Below are 20,474 nucleotides of genomic sequence, written 5' to 3'. Positions count from 1 at the left end.
TCTCTCTCTCTCTCTCTCTCTCTCTCTCTCTCTCTCTCTCTCTCTCTCTCTCAATTTTAAAAACAAGTAAAGTGAAAGATGTAAAGTATTTCGGGCATTGTTATCTCAGGTTACGTTGTATCTTTTGTTATTGTTGCTTTGTTGCTGGTTGTTTTTTTTTTGTTGTTGTTGTTTTGTTTTTGTTTTGAGACAGGGTTTCTCTGTGTAGCCCTGGCTGTCCTAGATCTCCAGCTTAGAAGTCTGCCTGCCTCTGCCTCTGCAGTGCTGGGATTAAAGGTGTGGGGCCCATACATCCACCTGGCTTTTTTTTTGGTTTTTTTTTTTTTTGGTTTTTTGAGACAGGGTTTCTCTGTGTAGTTCTGGCTGTTCTGGAACTCACTCTGTAGACCAGGCTGGCCTCGAACTCAGAAATCTGCCTGCCTCTACCTCCCAAGTGCTGGGATTAAAGGCGTGCGCCACCACCGCCCGGCTCCACCTGGCTTTTTAATCTCAGTCATAGAATAGGTGTGCAGGGGCTGAGGAGATGGCTCCATCAGTAAGCTTTGAGAGCTAAGACCCAAGTTCCATCTCCAGCAGCCATGCAAACAAGTGTGGCGGTGACACTCCAGCACTGGGGAGGTTTCAACAGGAGACTCTCTGGGGACTTCCTGAACAGTCTAGTGAGTTCCAGATTGGGTGAGAGGCACCATTCCTCCCTCCCTCTTAAAAAAAAAAAAAGGCAAAAATCAGGATGTGGTCACGTGTGGAAGGAGATGGTGACGGAGTGGGGAGGGAGAAGCCTATGGAGAGATGCGGATGTTCTGGTTCTTCCGGGTGTGGGAAAGCTCAAGGTTTCGTCTTGTTATGACATCCCATAGATGATGCGTTTGCTTTGTGTGCATAAAGTACTATATAATAAAAAGCACATTTGCTCACCAGCTCTCAGCAAAACAGCTGGTGTCTGTGTAAGATGCATATCAGTCACACACACACACACACACATACACACACGTCACCTCGTCTTGTCTGTGACACTCCAAGCAGTGTGGCAGGGACCTCTTCCCTAAAAGACAGATGTGCACAGCGACCCAGCCTCCCAGCCAGGCTTATTCACCACCCTTCTCAGGGCTGAAATGACCGATGCCTCAGCCATATTAAACCTGCACAGGCCAGCCCAGGAGCTCCAGTAAAACTCCCTGAAGCCACCACATCTGACTTACCTACCTCTTCCCAGGAGCTGGGGGCTGAGTAGGACATCAGGATACAGGGTCAGGCCAGGGTCCTCACTGAATCACTTGCACCCTTCCCTGAGCCACTCCCACCACAAGGCATATGGCTTTCCCCAAGCATGGCCCTTTCTCTAAGGCAGGATGAGCTGCATTCTTTCCTGGTACTGAGTACTTGGACAACCCTCACTGTCCTAGAATGACCTGCACACCACTCATGATCAGTCACTGTCAGCTCGGCCCTATGTAGCAGGACCTCACGACTTTCCCAACAATATAGTGCCCTTGCCTCCATTTTACATAGAAGAAATGGAGGCTCAGAAAGTCTGGGAGCCACCAACCAACAGATCTGAGATGTGCCATTTTCCATGGACAGCTCTTCTCCAAATGCAATGAGAGCTGTGTGTCCATGAAAGGTATGGGCTAGAAGCTCAAGGCTGGGCCCTACCAAGATCATGGGTGAGAGGGAGATGCTGTCTAGTTCATGGGAAGCAGCTAAAGCCACATCAGAGCTTCTGAGGAGGGGTCCTGAGTCACTGGCCCAACAATCACTAGAATGACAGTGCTCCCCTAGCTGTGCTCTACACCCCAGAGTTGCTATGAGGCTCACTTGGGTCACAAAGACACACAGCAGAATTTATGCCCTTAAGAGCTGGTCCCCTCTTTGGAAGGATAAGATAGATGCCAATAAGATGTGACTGGGAAGCCAAGAAACAGATAACCAGTGCCGTTCAATCTTCCTGGGGAGGAGGAGGACATTGGGAGTAGGAAGACACCTGGGGCAGAAAGACTGGGCCTCCAAGCAGGGCACACTCAGCACAGGCCTTCAGCCTAAGACCTGTCCCCAGATGCTGCCTTGTGTTCTGTGCCGCTTGGCAGGGTGGGTGGAAATGAAGGAGTCCCACTGAGACGCCAGGAGAGGCTCAGGCGGAGCAGGCGCGGGTGAGAGGCATGAGTAAGGCACTGGTACCAACCTCACTTTGCAGAGTGGACAGAAGTCCTCATCACCTCCCCAGGAGAAGGCAGGAGCAAGCGCAGAAGCTCAGAGCGGCGATGCATGGCAGGAACAACAAACTATACAGCGAGATTAATGATGGCAAATGGGAGGATTACTCACTGTGTAGACGCCAGACCTTGTCTGTCTCATATAATGTTATATCCTTTAATCCTCGCAATCCCCACTTTACAGAGGGAAAAGTTGAGGCTCAGAGAAAATAAGGTCACCCAGCTACATAGACAGAAGCTCAGGACTGTCCCCTAGAGCCATGCTCTAATCCTCTCGAGTGAAAGGAGGCTGAAGGCAAGCAAGTGAAGGAGAGAGGAGAGGAGCCGGGGAGAGCCAGGCAGGGGCTGGAGGGTGCAGGGTCAAGGTCAGGTTCTCGGGTTAGAGAACACTACAGTCAGGTGTATTACCTAATGATGTCACTGCCCTTCTGATCACATCATCTAAAACGGCGAGACTGGCTAAGCACAGGGAAGGTCATCTGAGAGTGGCAAGATGAGGCCCCGAAGGTAAGAGGAGCACAGCTGGGACAGTCCCCAGGACTGCTGCCGAACAAGGGATTCTTCACCTGCTAGAGTGAATCCATGCTGCAAGGCTGGAGGGGCCTGGGGGCAGGGGACAAGACGACCAAGCCTTCCTCCAGATTCTGTGCTGGGATTACCTAGATAGACCCATTTTCCCATCCAAACTCCTCTATCCTGGCCAGAGCGTATGGAATGAGATTATTAAACAAAGGCCGAGCAGTCTTCAAGTACCAAAGACTTAAACGCCTCACCTGAAGTTAACAAATGTCAATATTCCACACTCTACTGAGATCCCTGACCTGGACTCACAGGAGCCACGTGCTTTCTTGATTTAGTCTTAACCATGTGCTTCCAGAAAAAGCGTGTGTGTGTGTGTGTGTGTGTGTGTGTGTGTGTGTGTGTGTGTGTGTCAGGGGTGGGGAGGGTGCCTGTGTCTGTCTGTGTGATACCAATACAAAATTTAAATTGTAAAGAATAATACTTGTCTAATACTAGTCTCTTCAAGGAGTTGCTAGACATCTAGCTAACCCTCCAGGTATCCACAGCCCCTGCAAATACCCTGCCCTGGCATCTTTTTGGACCATCAGTACTGTGGTCTGCTCCAATAGGACAGACTTCAGGCAGGAACCCACAGAGCTCAGGAGGCTTACAGTCATCTGGGAAGGATTCCCCGGACACTGGGATACCTGGATCATCACCAGGGTGGGTGTGGGCCCTGTGGGTGTAAGCACTGGGTTTCCAGATTCCTGGCCCCAGAGAGAGGGGCATAATTGTCAGACAGTGGTGCAGAGCTCTCTGCCACAAAGGCCTGGGCAAAACCTTAGGCTAAAGGTAGTTTCGGGTTACCTCCAAAGGACTATCCTGGACTCCAGGAACAACACATCCCTGTCCTCAAGAGAAGGGTAAGACCTTTCAGTGATGCTCACATCCTGAAGACCAAATGAAATCGTCTGGGCTTGGATTAAGTCTGCAGATAGACCTTGAGGGAGCTTCCTGGCTATCACTGAGAGGCAGTGAACCCTGGAGGGCCTGGCTTCCTGCAGTCAGCATCTAACTGGAGCTGCAGTCTACTGCCTGAGGAGCCTTGGGCACTGACTCGGTTCTCTCAGGAGCTCAGTTTGTCACCTGGGGAATGGAGAGAACAAGAGCTGAGGCTGTTGGAGGTAATGTATGGACGTTCCCTCTGTGCACACGAGGCGAAAGCGGGAACATCAGAAAGGACAGATCGATTGCTGGCAATTATTAAATTCTGTTCCCTGGCTGCTCCCTTTCTGGAGACAGGGTGCTGCTCTAGCTTCAAGGGCATGCCAGAGTCAGAGCCATCCTTGGAAAGTTCTGGAATCTCTCGCTCTGTAGAAGCTTCTGAGATAGAAGTCCATCCAGGGTAGATTTGAATGCCCTCTTTGCTGAAGTCAAAGGACTGGGTGCGGTGGTCTCTAGGGCCAACTAAGGGCAGGAGCTGAGAATAAACTGAAGCCTTGCCAGGTGGTCAGCGGGCTGGCTTCCTTACCCCTACCCTGAAGCTCTTCTCTGCTTCTATTTTTGTTTCTTTGTTGAGACAGGGTCTCTTGTCACCCTGGCTTCCCTGAAAGTTAACACATAGGCCAGGCTGGTCTTGAACGTATAGAAATCTACCTGTCTTGGCCTCCCAAGTGTTGTGGTCAAAGGCACACAATGCACTGTGCTCTCCTCTCCTTCTTGTGAGGCTCCTACAGCAGCAGTGATGTGGCTCACTCCAGGCCTACCTGGAGTCTCACCCGCAGCTTTGCCAATGGAGAAGCCTGAGCTGAGAGAGGCCATCCTGTGTGGTCCTGAGTTTATCTCCTCTGTGCTCTCTCTCATCTGAATGCTGTCCTGAACATCCCCATGCCACTCTGTCCTTCCACAGGGTGGTAGTTCCATAACAGCTTCTGGAGAGATGGGAAGGGGTACTTGTTACTGGTGTGTCACCTAGGAAGTGGTATCAAGAACACCAGTTAGTTATCTCCCAAGGTGAAACCGGACAAACAGGTGTGAGGGGGGCCAAACAAAGAGAATGCACAGCCATCACAGAAACAGAGTCCCCAACAAGGGGCATAGCTCAGTTGGTAGAGTACTTGCCTAGCATGCATAAAGCCCTGGGTTCAATCCCCAACAACAGATAAAACCAGGCACAGTGGTGCACGCTAAGCCCAGCACTGGGGCAGTAAAGCAGGAGGACCAGAAGTTCAAGGTCACCCTTGGCTACAATGTTTGAGACTTTGCCTTGAAAGAAAAAGAAACAGATTCCCAAGAGGTGCGACGACACCTTCAAGCTTATACTGAACCACGTCATGGTGGCATTCCTGCAAACAGCATCCCTAGAGACAAGGTTTCTGCAGACTCAAGGGAGGCACGGACTGCACTTCCCCCCAACTCAAAACTATCAGCTCAGAGCCATTTCTCGGAAACAGCCATTTTTTTCTCCTCCACCTATCCATGTTCCTCTTTCTTTTGTGGAGACAGAATCTCATTGTATAGCCCAAGCTGGTTTCAAACTTGCAATCCCCCTGCCTCAGTCTCTGGAGTGCAGGGATCACAGGCATACTGCCACCATGCTGACAAAATGAATTTTGCTTTCTCATTTTCATCTGCCTCGCCTCTTTTCAGAAAGAACTCAGCACAGCTGGCAGCCAACATCCTGTCTGAAGGCCAAAACATATTTATGGACCATCAGTAGCCACTACACAGAGACCAAGCAAAGAACTCTAGAGGCACCAGGCATGGGGTCTGCCTGCAAGGAGTTTTAGAATACAAAATGTTTCTGGATAAATAGCAGAATGGAGATGAAAACCCTGGACCAGGCAAAGGAGAAGACGAATATGCCACCCGAGGTCAGCACAGGTGCAAACATCGAGTATTAAGCCTAGCTCTGGGATTCCTAATGGCCGGCACATAAAGGAAATATGCTTTATAAGAAAGGAGTGAGCATTCTGGTTCTCAGCAGGAAATAATGCTGAAAGTTTAGCTGTGAAAGTAAAAACTCAACAGCCCAGAAACACAAGCTAAGGGCTAGGATATGGGCATGAATTCTGAGGCCGGAGAGGGAAGATGGTTTATCCAAAGTGCTGAGATCATTCCTCAGAACCCATGGGAAAAGGTTGGGTGTGGTGGTGTGCCCGTAATCCCAAAGCTAGGAAGGCAGAAGCAGGAAGGCTCACTAGCCAGCTAACCTAGACTAATCAGGGAACCCAAGGGCTCAGTGAGAGACGCTATTTCAAAAGCTAAACAGAGTGCCCAGGGAATGACACCCTAGGTTGTACTCTGGCTCCACGCTCAAATGCACACATGAATACACACACACACACACACACACACAGAGAGAGAGAGAGAGAGAGAGAGAGAGAGAGAGAGAGAGAGAGAGACTCTAACTAGTGCTTCTGGCTCACACAAGGTGGAGATTAGATGCCAAGGAAAAAAGAGGACCCTGGAGGACGAGTACACTGGTAGTAGGCAGTGACCTTATAGATCATTGACTATCTACCAATTAAGAGCATAGAGGCCCAGTGACTGACCAAGACTAGCCCTTCTTGGTCTAAGAGCAGCAAAAAGCTCACATAGCTACACTGCACCACCCCAACTTGAGGACAGCCTGACTAGTTGTAGGAAGGCTCCAGTGACAGATGCCTGTCCCCAGTCAGAGTTCCTAGACTCTTCAGAGTGGGATCCACACACGCTGAGTAGCGGCTCTCAAGTTGAAAGTGTAATGAGATCTTGCCTCAAAAGGATCCTTTGGAGAACAAAGTATTATAGGAACAAGCATCTTCTCCTCCTTCTAACTAGGAAGGCTTCTTCCAAGCCCAAGTGGAGGCAGAACGTGGGCTCCAATCCTTCTCCCGATATGTGTGGTCTGTGCGAAGCAGCTGCTGGTCGTTAGGCTTGGAAGAATATCTTCTGGGTCTCTACAGACAGCCACACAGCATGCAAGAGCACCTGTCCCTGGGTCCTGCCACTTTTATATGCATAGCATGAACTGAGTGAACATGGAAGAAGCTCTAACACATATATAGAAAAAGTCTTCAATCTGGGCTAAGAAGCCCAGGGTACAGACGTGGTGAAGACATCCCAGCATCCAACACAACCACAACAGTCCACTCAGGAGGGTGCCATTGCCTTAGAGACACCGAAGGCCCTCCACTATTCAGGGTTGTCAGCTGTATGACACAAGCCAGCCAGGACCTGTACTTGGCAGAGCAGAAATAAGCCCTGGCCAACCTGGGGGTAAAGTCCTATTGCCTTCCCCAGCTCAGAGGGAGGAGGTACACAGAGGTTCATGTTCTAATTTGTGTTGGGTTTGCAGGAAGAGCTGGAGAGGGGTGCTGAAAGGAGTGTTGTATGGGTAGGTAGAGGCCAAAATAAAACAAAGTGGGGTCTAGATCAGAACCATGAGACATTTCAGAGGGACAGAGTGACGTCCTCGGAAAGCCATGTTATAAAGTGTGGAGAAACTAGAGAGAGGCAGCATGCTGGTTCACATGGTCACAAGCCTCCATTTGCATTCATAGCAGGCACTGGAAGATTGGTTTTCCTTGCCGATCCAGCTGGCTCCGACAGATAAGTGGGACTCTGCGCCCAGGGGCAGGTTTGGCAGGAAGGCCCTCCCAACAAACCTGGTCACAGGGTCCTGTTGCTCCCATCCCCCTTGCCAACACAGGGGCAGACAACATTCGCTTCAGTCTCTCCAGCTCAGTTGAGGAATAGGGCTGAGCTGCTGTGGGGTTTCCTTGGCATTCCCTGGGGGGTGGATTTCCTGATGACCTCAGGCTTTGAGAGAGTACTTCCAGCTGCCTACCTTGCCCTCACCTCCACCCAGACCTACCACCCCAGGTCTCAGTGGGGATCAGGCCTGTGGGCTCTTCGTGGACCTCCAGAGCTGAAACCAGAGCACACCTGCCATCACTGGGTCTTGAACCGGAGCAAGGGTTCTGCTCCCCACAGATTCGACATAGAGATTGGGGGTTCATTGCAGATACTCCCACACATCTTCTGGGTCGGGAGTGGGGCTCTTGGTCAGCTTCCTAGCAATGATGGTTGCTGACTGTGGTAGGCCAGACATCCTCTCATTAGTACCACAGGTAGGGAAGGCATGTTATTGCCCATTTGGTGGGTGAGAAAACTGAGGTCTGGGAAGGTTGGCAATTCAGCCTGTACCTCGAAGCACATGTAAGTTTATAGTCTCTACCCTGCCCTGGAATCAGTTCATAGTCTCTCACTAGGCACAGGAAACTCAGCCACTGGCCCTGTGCACAGAGCGTCACTTTGGAATAGGAAGACCGCGCCCAACAGTTCAGGTCTGACCTGGAAACCATCTCTCACTCTGATGCCTCTTGTCTCCAAGCACATTTCTGGGCCCCCATCCTTCCTTTAGATGTGTGAGTGTGCCTGACATTTCTGGAATTCACTCCACATGCATTAATGAGGCCATTTTGAGCAGGCCTGCCTCAGGGGGAACTGGAGAGCTGTCTGCTGTCCCCATCCTGACCCCTGCCAACTCCTACCAGCTGTGCTAACCAAGCTCAAACAGACAGCCAGGTGCTGCAGGCCTTGGCACCCTTACCCCTGCCTGTCCCATACCTTTTCGGGGCTTCTGACCCAGAAATTCAGTATCTGGGGCTGACTGTGTTGGAGTGGCCACACTGGTCAGCATGCAGCTAGGCAAGCCATGGGACTTATGGAAAAGTTAGTTTAAGGCAGGGTCAGTGGTTCCTCCCTCTAGTACAAAGCTGATGCTACCAGGAGAACCTCTGCAGTCCTGCAGCAGTAACCGCATTTCCACACAACAGGTCATCTAACTCAAAGTCGGAGAGTTTAGCCTCTGAGCAACAGCCCTTGTCCCTCACCCCCATGGGCCACCAGAACCCAAGCCACAGGACAAGAAGCCAACTTGAAGGTCTTCACAGGCAACCACACTAAGGGGAAGTGGAGAGTTGCTACACAGAGACCCAGGTGGCTTAGCTATTCTGCAGAAGCAGGGTGGAGGCTCAGCGATCCTTCCCAGCATCCCACTCTTCCAGTGAGCTCCATCAGCCTGTCCCAAGAGAGTCCCCACAGGACTGTCCTCCGGATTCCTTCCCTCCTCTTCCTCCTCTCAGTGGCCTCGCATGCACTCAGTAAAGGGGATTCATTCTCTAAGAAGAACCCTGTTTGGAGCTGGGACATCACAGGTACCAGGCCCGGAGGGGACGAGGTAGAAGTCTCTCCCTTACTGTCGCCCCACATACCTCCCCCCCCCCAAGAATGTAATTAAGCAACAGGCTTCTGCCAGGAGCCAAGCTTTCTGCTTTCCGTCTATAAATCACCTTCTGAGTCATCCCCCAGCTCCAGAAGCAACTTCACCTCCTCGTGCTGGGGCTGTTCCAGCACCCAGTGCCCCAAGCCTCCCCCTCCCCCTGTGTACTCTATATCCCAGCTGGAAATGACAGAGGCTTCACAGCTTAGAAGACTGTGGGGGTGTCAGGAGGATTAGGGGAGACCCCAGACCACCTCTGTCCACCTTATCCTTCCTTCCCTAGGCAGCAAAAAAGCTGAACTTCACAGGACTGGAGAGATGGCTCAGTGGTTAAGAGCACTGGCTCTTTCAGAGGTCCGGGGTTCAATTCCCAGCACCCACATGGCAGCTCACAACTGTCTGTAACTTTAATTCCAGGTATCTGACTCCCTTGCACAGGTATACATGTAGGTAAAACACCAATACACATAAGATAAAAACAATTTAAGACAGGTGCAAGCCCGTGGGTACTGATGCTAAGCAGTTGGAACAAGTAAGAGCCATGGGGGCCAATCTCAGAGGGCTTATTGGAAGAGACAAGTCTGGATTCGGGGCCAGACAGAGGTCAAACAGTGAACTGTACTTCCTGCATACAGGCAGCACTTGGGGGTGTGGGGGGGTGGATCTGATCACTGATGTTTGAGGAGTAGAGGCCATAACTTTATTTTTCATATGGGGAAACTGAGACTGGGAGAAGTCATTTCGCCAGCGTCCCAGAGACAGAGGAATAGGGAGCCCTTACGTGAGGTTTGGAAGTGAATTAAGAAGGCATGGCAGTATTCGGTAGGAGATGGTGTTTAGGACAGGTACACCAAGCGACAGAAATAAAGGGGTGCACTGCTTCAGGCAGGTCCCAAGCATCTGCTGTGGAGTCCCCATCATGTCCCTGAGACTCTGAGAAGATGGATAGACACCTCTCAGTCAAGAGACAGTCAGGGACCTGAAGCACAGAGAAGGACAGAGAGTCACCCTAGGTCACACAGCCAATGGATGGTAAGCTCAGAACTCAGACGTGGGTCTCCACTTCCTGGCTGAAACATTTCCAGATACCCAAAGGGAACGCATAGAAATAGAATATGAGGTGGCCCAGTCGTCAAGAGGGGTGCTGGCCAGCTGGTGGTGGCACAAGCCTTTGATCCTAGTACTCAGGAGGCAGATGCAGGAAGGAGAATCTCTGAATTCATGGCCAACCTAGTCTACAGAATAAGTTCTAGGACAGCCAAGGCTACATGAAGAAATCCTGTCTCGAAAAACACAACAAAACAAAAAAGGGAGGTGCTGGGTAAAGGAAGGGTAGGTCCTTCTCAGCGGCTCTGGTAGGAGGCCGCTGGATATCTCTCTCACCTCCCAGCCCACTACATTCTCCTTCAAGCACTGAGTTCTGTAATAACAGAATGGGGAAAAGCTTCCTTGGACCAGTCTGTCCCTTGGGGACCTCTTACCTGGGGCCCTCTGTTTTCCTCTTTAATGGAGGTTGGAGTGGAGGCCCAGATGTGGGTGAGCCTGGGCCCCGGAGAGCTCTAACTGAGTTTATGGTGGGGTAGCTGCAGGAGGTGCCAGCTTTGTAAAGGCCTGGACTCCCAGGTCACCTCTTCTGACATCAGGACTCAAGGCAGGTTAGACATCCAAGACCCCAAGACCTCAGAATCTGTGTTGAGAAGCAAGCCACACCCAGCTTTTACCTCTTGGTCTCAAAGCTGTTTATAAGACACTTGGAGATTTTGGAGGGGAACTTTCTTCTGACAGCTGTGTCCCCTCACAACCTCTACCGCACCCCACATCCCGTGCCTTCTTCCCTATATATTCCAGTATGTTCTTCTCAAGGACACAGTTTCTGGTACCAGCTGATGTTTGACCAGTTTTCTTGTTTTTGTTTGTTTGTTTGGTAATGTGTGATCCCATTAGAAGGATACCAACAGATCTACCACCAATGGCGCTCCCTTTGTAGGTCAAGGCCCCACCCACAATAGGGGTGGGCTGTGAACTCATTTTCAGTGGAGCCTACGATCATTTCCCCCAGACGAATTACCCCAACGCAAGATCTTCTCTGGAAGGGCGACCACCCTGCTAAAGCTTGGCCATCCGATATCTGGTATCTCCCGTCTGTCTGTCTGTCTGTCTGTCTGTGGGATCAACAGCCTCCAGCCAGCTCAGCTCACCATCCCTAGCCCCAGCCAGCTGTAATTCCTGCCTGTTACAAGTGTTAACACCTGGCCTGGGGCCTTCCTCCCCCGCAGTCTCCAGGTGCCTCCCTGGGCCCAGCCTACTGACCCCCACTGGGGTTTGACTGAACATGTTCCCATCGGAGAGAAGGCTGTTGGGTGGGCGTTGAGCAGGGGAGAGGCAGCAGGATGTGACACATGGAGAAACTGAGGCAGGGCTTAAGATAGATGCTTGGGTGGAGGATGGGCTCTGGAGTGCTGCAATGAGAACCCAGGTACTCCGACAGGCTTGGAGTCCTCAGCAAAACATTTCGCCCTAAACTGCAAAGTTGGGCGGGCTGGTGGCTTGTGGTAAGAAGTGAGAAAAGTGACCCAAAAGAGGGGGAGGAGTCACTGGTCCTCAGCCACACAGTGTGAAGTGAGCTGCCCAGCACCACCCAGCCGACCAACCCCCTTTTATTTCAGCATCTCCTACAGAACACAGATGTCACAGGCCAATGCCCTAGGAAGATCCGTATTCCTCAAGAAAGGCAGATTCTTTACCAGGAGCTAACTAGTACTAACAAGGAGAGCTCTAGAAATCAGGCTTGTTGTCACTAGTCCTACACCAGTGTAGCCACCACCAGGCTGGGAGGCTTTGAAGCACAGAGCTTTCTGTTAGAGTGAGAGGCCCCTCAGAGTTCCTCCCTCATCGCTTTCTCTCAGGGTTGGTGCCCAGGCAAGGAAGAGCAGGGACTGGCTACTGGGAGTAGGGGACCTTCCTGGGAGTGACGTGGACAGAAGCTCCAGCTAAGCCATCTCCCCTGTAAATCCCTCCTGGGGAATGTGAGAGCTGGGTGGGCTGCAGTTATGGACTCAAACACTAAAAAGACTGGAATCTGCTTGCCTGGGGGAAGGGGGGGTAAATCAAGAATTTGAGGCCTACCCACTCTCTGCTTCCAACCCTGAGGAGGTGATTCATGTCTCAACCCCAGCTCTAAGACTAAAGGGAACCGACCTCAGAGGAGGGAAGGCCTGTGGCCACAGTCCTCAAGCAGGCAAGGCACACTGGTGCCAAGGCCCTGCCCTCACCCCAGCTGGGATCCCAGGCTGATTGTGTCTGCAGCCACCTTCTGAGACCTCCACTTCCTGCCTGTCCTTCCCCTCAGGGCTACAGATGTCCACCAAGCACCCCTCTCAGGTGTCCTTCACGCCCACAAGTCAGGTGTTAGCAAACATGACCACAGACACATAACCATTGGCACAAAATTATGTCACTGGCATTTGGGGACAAGATCAGAAGCAGGCCGAGACACAGCCCTCAGCCAGGTACTGACAAGGCTTTCTCTCATACTTCCAACCACAAGCTGGTCATGCCATCAACACCGATATCATACACAAAGACATTTGTTGGGCCTCTCCCTTACGCCGTCAAGAAGACATGTGCGTGTGGAGGGACATATACAGACACATGCACAGACAACACACAGGTCCAAACACAAATACCGCCATGTCCAGTATCACAGGCAAAAGCCAGGTAGTCCCCTTTACACAAGCAATGAATACTTCTGGACTCACATCACAGAATCAGCCTCTTGCTGATACTCGTATGCAGATACAGCATTACCCTGCTGTGGGCCACGGATCCCCGAGGCACACACTGCAAGGTTTCACACAAACAGTTGCCCGGGTCTCAGGCACTAACAACTTCCACCCACAGAAACATACCGGTACACAGACACACTTCTTAGGGTCATAGACCCAGAACACACACTGTACCCCACACAGAGGTAGCCACAGGCACTGACAAACCACCCATCTTGAAAATACCCACATTTCTCCATGGCTCAGACAAAAGCAGCCACCTGGTCCCCCCTCGACCCCCAGACATGCCGTGAGTGTAGCCTTATGTTAGAGCCTGTCTCTGCCTTCCAGGTTTTCCTAATGTTGCTTCTTGTTGCATGGGGACCTTATCTAGACATTCCTGGACAGTATTACACACAGAGGCTACTGCTACCCCCATCTAACCCACCGGTGCTACCCTAGGAAGTGCTCTCTACCAGTTCACAGAACTATTAAGTCCACTCTCTCCTCTTTCTTGTCATCCTTAGGGCTCCAAGCTTCTTTTCTTATGCACCCCCAGGCTCCCTGAGAAGACAGAGTATGGCCTTGGCTGGGGGAAAGAAAGTCCCAAGGCAACCTTTCACCAATTGGCAGAACCTCACCCTGGAATCCCTAGCTGCCCCCAGCATGCACAAGCTCTGAATTACTCCAGACAGGAGTCCCAGACCAGCCCAAGTCCACAGGAAAGAAATACTGTCTGTCCTTGGGGTAGCTATCAATCTAAGGAACAAACTCCTGGACCCTCTAAACAGAGCCTTGGCCAGGCCATGGCTTGGGTTCTTGGGTTCATGACTGATCCCTCCCCTGGCCTTCAGACACCCCAATGAATCTGGAGAAAGACTTGGGGTGTGGCCCAGTACCTTGTAGGCTCTCAGCCTCATATTGCAGGCTTGCAGGTAGCAGGCCGGGAGGGGGGCATGTAAGCAGCACATTACCCTGGTAACACTTCTGTCTAACTTTGACCCCAGGGGCCAGTCTCCTTCATACTCAGAGGTCCCAAATTCCTCCTCCTCACCTCCCACCCCCAGGCCGCTAGCCTCTGTCCAGGAGGGGAGGGTTCTTTTATTAAAGTTTTCCGGAATGCAGGGGGCTGGAGACTGAGAGAGCTGGGGTGTAATTTAGAAAACTGGTTTTAGTGTCTTCCCCTGTAGGACCTACAGAGGGGGAGCAGCAACGAGGCTTGGAAAACAGGGGAGTCCCTGGAGCTGGGGCTTCCAAAAGGCGGGTTATCTTCCAGTGAACCCCCTCACACACCCATCAGCTCCCAAGAACTCCGCCTGCTCGCCCAGCCTTATTTACTAAAATGCCTTTTGTATCCGTATTTCTCAGGGACAGAATTCCCCTTTCCCTCGCCCTTTCTCCTAGCTTCTCCGTCTTCCAAAAGCAACGAATTTGACATGGAGAACTGGGTTTTTTGCTCAAAAAAAAACAACAAACCCAACACGCCTACCCCCCCCAAACAAGTACATTTTCAAAGAGCCCCCACCCCTCTTTTCTCCGGGATGGACAAGGGGGAAACGAGTACACCCGGAGCAGCAATGGTATCTAGAGCAGCAAATTCTATATTCACTTCAGAAGCTCAAAATTAATCTAGAACACAGTGGGGAGAATCTGCTGAAATACCCCCAAGTCCCCTGCTTGGGATCCCCAAAGCCCTTAGGGTCTGAAATATGAAGGCAAACCCGAGTATTGTGGGGGAAATCTCTTGACCGAGACACCGAAGAGGTACGGTGGCAAAAAAGGACAGGATAATTTTACCCATGGAGACCCTAAAATGGAGAAGAGGAGTGGCCGGGCCCCAGGGATAGCACAGAGATGCAACTGTAAGCAAACCAAGGGTCTTCGAGACCCCCAAATTGGAGTGGGAGAGGGTGAAGACTAAGAACGAGAGACCTTCAAGGGTAGAGAGAGCCCTCCCGCTTCTGCGGCGGGTAGCAGGGAAAATGGTGATTATCCGAGAAGCCAGGAGTTGGATTCGGAAGGCGACACCAGCAGAAGATCCAGGAGGGGTGGACGGATTGGGGGGCTAGCGGGAAGCAAGGAGAAAGGAGCCCCAGGCCTGCTGCAACCCAGACTCGGCCAGCGCCCCCCACCGTCCCCGGGCGCGGCCGAGAGATCGGGGCTGCAGGCAGACAAGAGACAAGTCTTACCACCAAATTGGGTAGCCGGCGAGGACCCTGGTGCCACTGAGCAGGAGGCCGAGTAGCAGCCCAAGCAGGTGGGGCTCCATTAGAAGCAGCGCCGAGGAGGAAGTTTGCCGGCGATCATGAAGAGGGGGAGCGACGCCCCCAATAGTTGGAACAAAGTCCACTTGAGGTTGGAAATGACTTTCGGGCTTGTCAGAGGCGCACCTCCACCCGCAGCCGCCCCCCTCCGGAGCCCAGCGCCGAGCAGCCGGGTTTGAGGATGTCAGCGAGCAGCCAATCAGCGCCCGCGGCCTAAGGTAAGAGATGAGTCTGTAGTTCAGCCTGTCAATCACGGGCCCCTCCCGCCCGGCCCACAACTCCGGCTCTGGGAAGGGCATCTCCCGGCAAACTTGGGCAAAGCCTGCGCCCCGGGCGCACGGAGGCCTCGGGAGGACCCGGCACGCTGGATTCTCTGCTGGCCTGGGACACCCCCTCCCCTGTCCACGCGAGCCAGGTTTAGGGAGCTGGAGCTTTGACCCGGCGTTCACGTGGTGAAGGGGTCGACTTGGGCATTGATGGGTGGCTCCCTTTTCTGTCGGGGAACAGTGATCCCTTGGCACTTGGGCCCGTAAGGGATCGAGACTAGAAAGCAAGGTGGTTGTTTCCAGATCGCGCGACTGGGATCAGGGGCTTGGGAAATGCAACCCCTCCCAGCCTCCAGCCTTTTCGGGCTCGCGAGCTGGCGGCCCCAGGCACCCGGCCTCAGGTCGCTTCCAGGGTGTCCGAGGGGCGCGCGGGAGAGTCCGCGGAGGCTCTGAAGGTTTGCCAGCCGGCGGCGCCGGGAGACAGAGCTAGTGTCATTTGAGTCTTTTGTCAAGAGTCAGATTGGTATCGCGACCTCCTGCAGCCTTTGCATTTCCTGCAACTGACACCAGCCGCCGTTTGCATTTCCTGCGGGAGGATTCGGTCACTTTCTCCTCCTGCGGGCGTGCTGTGCGGACCTCAGCAGTACCTACAGTTTCTTGGATCTTGGGGTGGAAGCCTTTGGGACTAGTGAAACATGGTATAGCTCTGTCCAGTAGTGGTTGGGGGCGAGGGATCTCCAGGAACATCCTCTCTCCCCTATGCCTAGATCCCTGACCTATATTTATTTGGGACCCTTCTTTAGGATGAGAAACTAAAACCTGGTGTTTGGTGTTTAAGCGTTGTCCCGTGCAGACACCAGACTCACCCTACGACCTTCTGTACCTCATACACAGTGGGAAGGGTTCAGGCCTCCAAGGGACACTCTTTCCAATTCTCCAGAGCCTGGGAGTTAAGTCTGAGCCCCATCATACCTAGATTGTTAGGATTCAGTCCCCTCACCTAGGTACCTGCCCTCAGCCTCTCTCCCTGGCCACGGAAGACACTCAGCCCTTGAAATGCTCCTGACTTGGGACCAAGAAAGCAAGCCCGAAGAGAAGCCGTGGTGGGACCTGCTCCCGGAACTGTGTAGAAGAGGCAAATAAAGAGCCCACCCAAACCTGCCTAGCCAAGAATGGCGGGCTCTCCCGCTGTTAGGGGTGGACGGGATTGAGGGAAGTCCTACAGGGGAGCAGACATTCCTAGCCTTTGATCCGGGAGGCTGGTGCCCACAGCTCAGATTCACTGCCCCTGCTGGTCTGTTCTCAGCACATGTCTTCTGCTGGGGTAAGGCGAGCAAGGAACTGGCCCCTGGGGGCACCAAGGGTCGAGAGAGCCGCCTGGGCTTGTCACAGCTTCTGCGAGTTCCTAGCCCGATCCACGGCTGGAGGGGGTAGAGGGAGAGATGAAAGAGGGGAGGAAGGGGAGATAGAGACAAGTGGATAGAGACACTGAGACGGAAAACAGGGGCGGGGGTGGGGTGAGCTCCCAGACAGAGGAAGAGGTGGGGGAGAAAGGGGAAGGGGAGACGTGGGGAGGGCTAAGTAAGGAACGGCAGGCAATCCCCCACCTGCTGAAGACTACAGGAGTTGGTAGATGGTACTGTGATAAGCACCCCTAGAAATGCCCCCAGGGGCCGGGCATTCCCAGAAGATTCCCCCCAAGGGGCACGGCTGGTTCTGAGGCCCCGTTTCTGATTCACCTGGGAGGGCAGTGGGAGGGGGCTGGCCACTATGGGGGAATGCAAAGCCCCAGGGCCGAGGTTTCAGTCCAGGAACTTCCACAGGCTTTTGGGTTACTAGGTAGCCTTAAGCTGAGATCTTGATTGCTGCTCTTCCCATGGGGGCTCCCCGTCAGCCACTGAGCATCTATGAGGATTAAATCTCAAGTCCTGCATCAGAGAGTGGGGGTGGACAGTTCAAAACTAGTGTTTCTGAAAACAGGGACATTGCCTTCCCTGGCTTCCAACACACCGCTGTGGTGTGGAGACAAGAGGTAATCTAGAGGGCTTCTTGGGGTCATTGAGAGCCTGAGGACTCCACAGGTGCCAGCCCTAGAAGGTCGGGGCAAAGGCTCTTGGTGGCTTTCGGTGGGATGTTGGTTGCCTGAGAGATGCGTGGGAAGCTGTCCTGGTGTGGCTAAAACTGGTCGTTCCTTGAAGGGCTGTGTGTATGCAGGTGCCTCTTACACGCATCCTAGAGCCCGAGGCAGCCCCAGGTGCTGTTCCGCGGGTAGGAAATAAACCGGCGAAGGTGCAAGAAGGAAGGGAGGAGGGGACCAGAAGCGGGGAGTGGCCGGCATGTTGCCGCCGCAGAGAGTAGAGGCCTGCGTGGGGATTTCCCCCCCACACACTTGAAAGTTCCCCAGAGGAGGGGATTCCGGAGTCCTTTCGTCTCTCTTGCCAGGTGTCCTTCCTTCAACACAGGCTTAATTTTCTTCCTCCTGCCCGCGGGTGGCAACGCAGAAATGGACCCTGCCTAGGCAGTGAGGGAGCCCTCTTGCCACGAGTATCTTCTAGAGACATCTTCTCTCTTGATAGGCACCCAAAACTCAGGATAGGCTGCACATAGCAGGAAAGGGTTATCTTTTACTCCGAAACCAGCTAGTGAGGGTGGACACGAGGCTCGGTCCTGGACAGGAAGGGTGGTCTCCTGACTGAGGGAGGGGAAGGCATCCGGGGCCCAGGAGCTACAGTAAAAGATGTGGCACGTGGGAAGTCTGCGTGCTGTGTGTGACTGACAGGGACTTCAGATCTGAGATGGGGGGCCCCCACCCCCACCTCTGTAGCTGCCGGGAGGTTCCTTTTGAAGTGCACTCTCTCCAGGAGCTCTCGGTCAGCGCCGTGTGTATTCTGCGCTGCTCCACCGGACCCCTGCCGAGGCACCTCGAAGACAAAGAATTTGGCCGCCAGGCCCCCGCCCGCCCTCACGCGTCTGCCAGTCTGTCGTGAGGAGGGAGGAAGAAATCTCCCACCCAGGCACTGACTCCCATTTATTTTTGCTGGGACTGTTCCCCTGGGAACTACAGGGTGGGGGTGGGGGCTCAGAACCATCCCAGCCTAATGTGGGGATAGAGAGGGAAAACCACTGTGGGCAGGCAGAGAGGTATCGAGTGCGAAGGTCAAGGGACCTGAAACAGATATTCAGAAGAACACCAGAGGGAATGGGAGACTCCAAGGATTCTGACCTGGAGAAAGGAGATTTTAAAGTGTCTCTCAACAAGTCTAGGAGCCTCCCGAACGATTTCGGGTCAGTTTCCTGGAGGCTGCTAGGATACCAGACAGCGGAGTAGGAGGATCATGGTGTGGCTGGCTGGGACAAAAATTAGTCAGGATTCCATTCATTGCAGATAGGTCCCATCCTCCGAGGTGAAGAGTTAGAAGTCTGTGACCTGCAGAAAGCCACAAAGTAGGGAGCCCAAGCCACCCAAAGAGATGCAGACGTCTGTCCCCGAGCCTCCCTTCCCTGCACTGCTTGTCGCCTGGCCTGCGTGGCCCAGAGGTGAGATGCTGTTAGGAAGGCAGAAGTCAGCTAGCCTGCTAGTCCTATGCAGCCTGCATCTTTGGGGATTCCGGTTAAAGAGGCATCCTTATGAGTAAATTCCCTTAATCTACTGTGCAATTTCGAAGCTTACCTGGGGATCAAATGTGTTCTGCTTTGGGGCTTAAGGTTCCCCTCTCCCTCCACACACTTGAGTCACCTGGGAGGACTTGCAGGTCCTGGAGACAGTTGGCAGACTGGCTTATGCGGCACAGGTTAGCATCTCTGGGTGTGGACCCTGTGATACCTCAGTGCTTTCCACCCAGAACAGGTGTCCTTTCTTGGTCTGGGTCTGCCAGACCTGGAGATGTCAGGTGTCCCCCTTGTGCCAGTGATCTTTCAACAGCAGCCCCAGGACCCCAGGGTAATTTGGAAGGGGGTCACTGAGCCCAAGTCCTTTGGAAGAAGAAATGAAAGCCGACAGCATAGTGAAGGTAGCTGTCCCCAGAGTGTGCCTTCAGTTGTGATATGAGAAAGGGACTTAAATGTCTCTCAGGGGGTCCTTATCATTAGCCTGCAATACCACAAGAGGCTGACTCAGATGGTAAAGAAACACCGCTTTCTTTTTTTCTCTGTGATGAGGGGTGTTCCTCTCCCCCTAACTCATCCTAGTACCAGTGGCCAGAGCCCCCTCTGTTGTAGGACTTGTTCAATATCACGCCCCCCTCAGTATTTCTTTGGAGAGTCTCCCCACCCCCATCAGTGGCCAACCCCTACCCTATGGCTTTGGCCTTCTGAGCCAGCAACTTTCTTTTTCCATGAAGCCCCCTAACACTGTCATGGAGTTACACATGGCACACCTAAGCCTGTCTGCTATGTGTTGCCCTTTATTACACTGTACTCAGGAGAACTCTGGCGCCAAGAGCAGAATGGGCTGATGGGCCTACAGAGAGTACTGAGATCTCAGCTGAGAGGGCTCTGGGTTTATGTTCCTTGTGGCACTTCAAGGCACTTAGTGCTCCCTGGAGACTTGTCCACACCAGCGTTGGGTCCGGTTTTCCCCAAGGTAACACCTGCCTTCCTGATGGCTTTGAGATGAGAACTTAGTAACCTGTCTGGAAGTCACGGCCACCTGGAGTCATTTGAGACTTGAAGCACCTCCAGCTACAGTGTGTCCTCTCTCTCTCTCTCTCTCTCTCTCTCTCTCTCTCTCTCTCTCTCTCTGTCTCTGTCTCTCTGTCTCTCTGTCTCTCTCCTCTTTTCCTTTCTCTTTCCTTCCATTTACTTTTCCTGCCTTTCACCTAGAATCCTAAACCTCAGGTCTGTGTGTCCCAGCTGCCCAAGGCTCTGGGCACAAGCCAAGGTCCACTCCTGGCTTCATCTTGAGCCTGTCCTGGGGAATGCAGCCACTCCTGTGGCTAACCGTGTAAGTCTACTGCGGTCTTTCTTGGCTGGGATGTAAGAGGCTTTTTCTCTGGCTCCCTTGTTTTGCAGTTGCAGCCCAAGGTGGATGGGAGCCATCTTTGATCTCTGCAGTCTTCAGTCTCAGCCAGCCTGAGCTTCACCCCTTCACCTGGTCTGTGTGCACAGGGTTGTAATCAGCAAACTGGCTCTCTCTCTCTCTCCTCTCTCTCTCTCCCTCCCCCCCCCCGCCCCCGTGTGTGCATGCGCACTACAGAGGTCCC

The 20,474-nt window shown here is 52.9% G+C and overlaps 1 protein-coding gene across 1 annotated transcript in view; it reads right to left on the bottom strand.

Moving 5' to 3' along the window:
• Wnt3 (Wnt family member 3) overlaps window positions 1-15,101 on the bottom strand; it is a 42,857-nt gene extending 27,756 nt beyond the window's left edge. The window contains exon 1 of the mRNA XM_028780683.1: window positions 14,933-15,101. Within this exon, the coding sequence (XP_028636516.1) occupies window positions 14,933-15,012 (80 nt within the window). The 5' untranslated portion in view covers window positions 15,013-15,101. The remainder of the gene's footprint in view (window positions 1-14,932) is intronic.
• Window positions 15,102-20,474: the final 5,373 nt, after the last annotated feature.

The sequence above is a fragment of the Grammomys surdaster genome, unplaced genomic scaffold, assembly GCF_004785775.1.
Source record: "Grammomys surdaster isolate TR1022 unplaced genomic scaffold, NIH_TR_1.0 371, whole genome shotgun sequence".
Classification (NCBI taxonomy): Eukaryota; Metazoa; Chordata; class Mammalia; order Rodentia; family Muridae; genus Grammomys; species Grammomys surdaster.
Note: the sequence above shows the minus strand (reverse complement) of the source record. Positions and strands in the feature narration are given on the sequence as shown.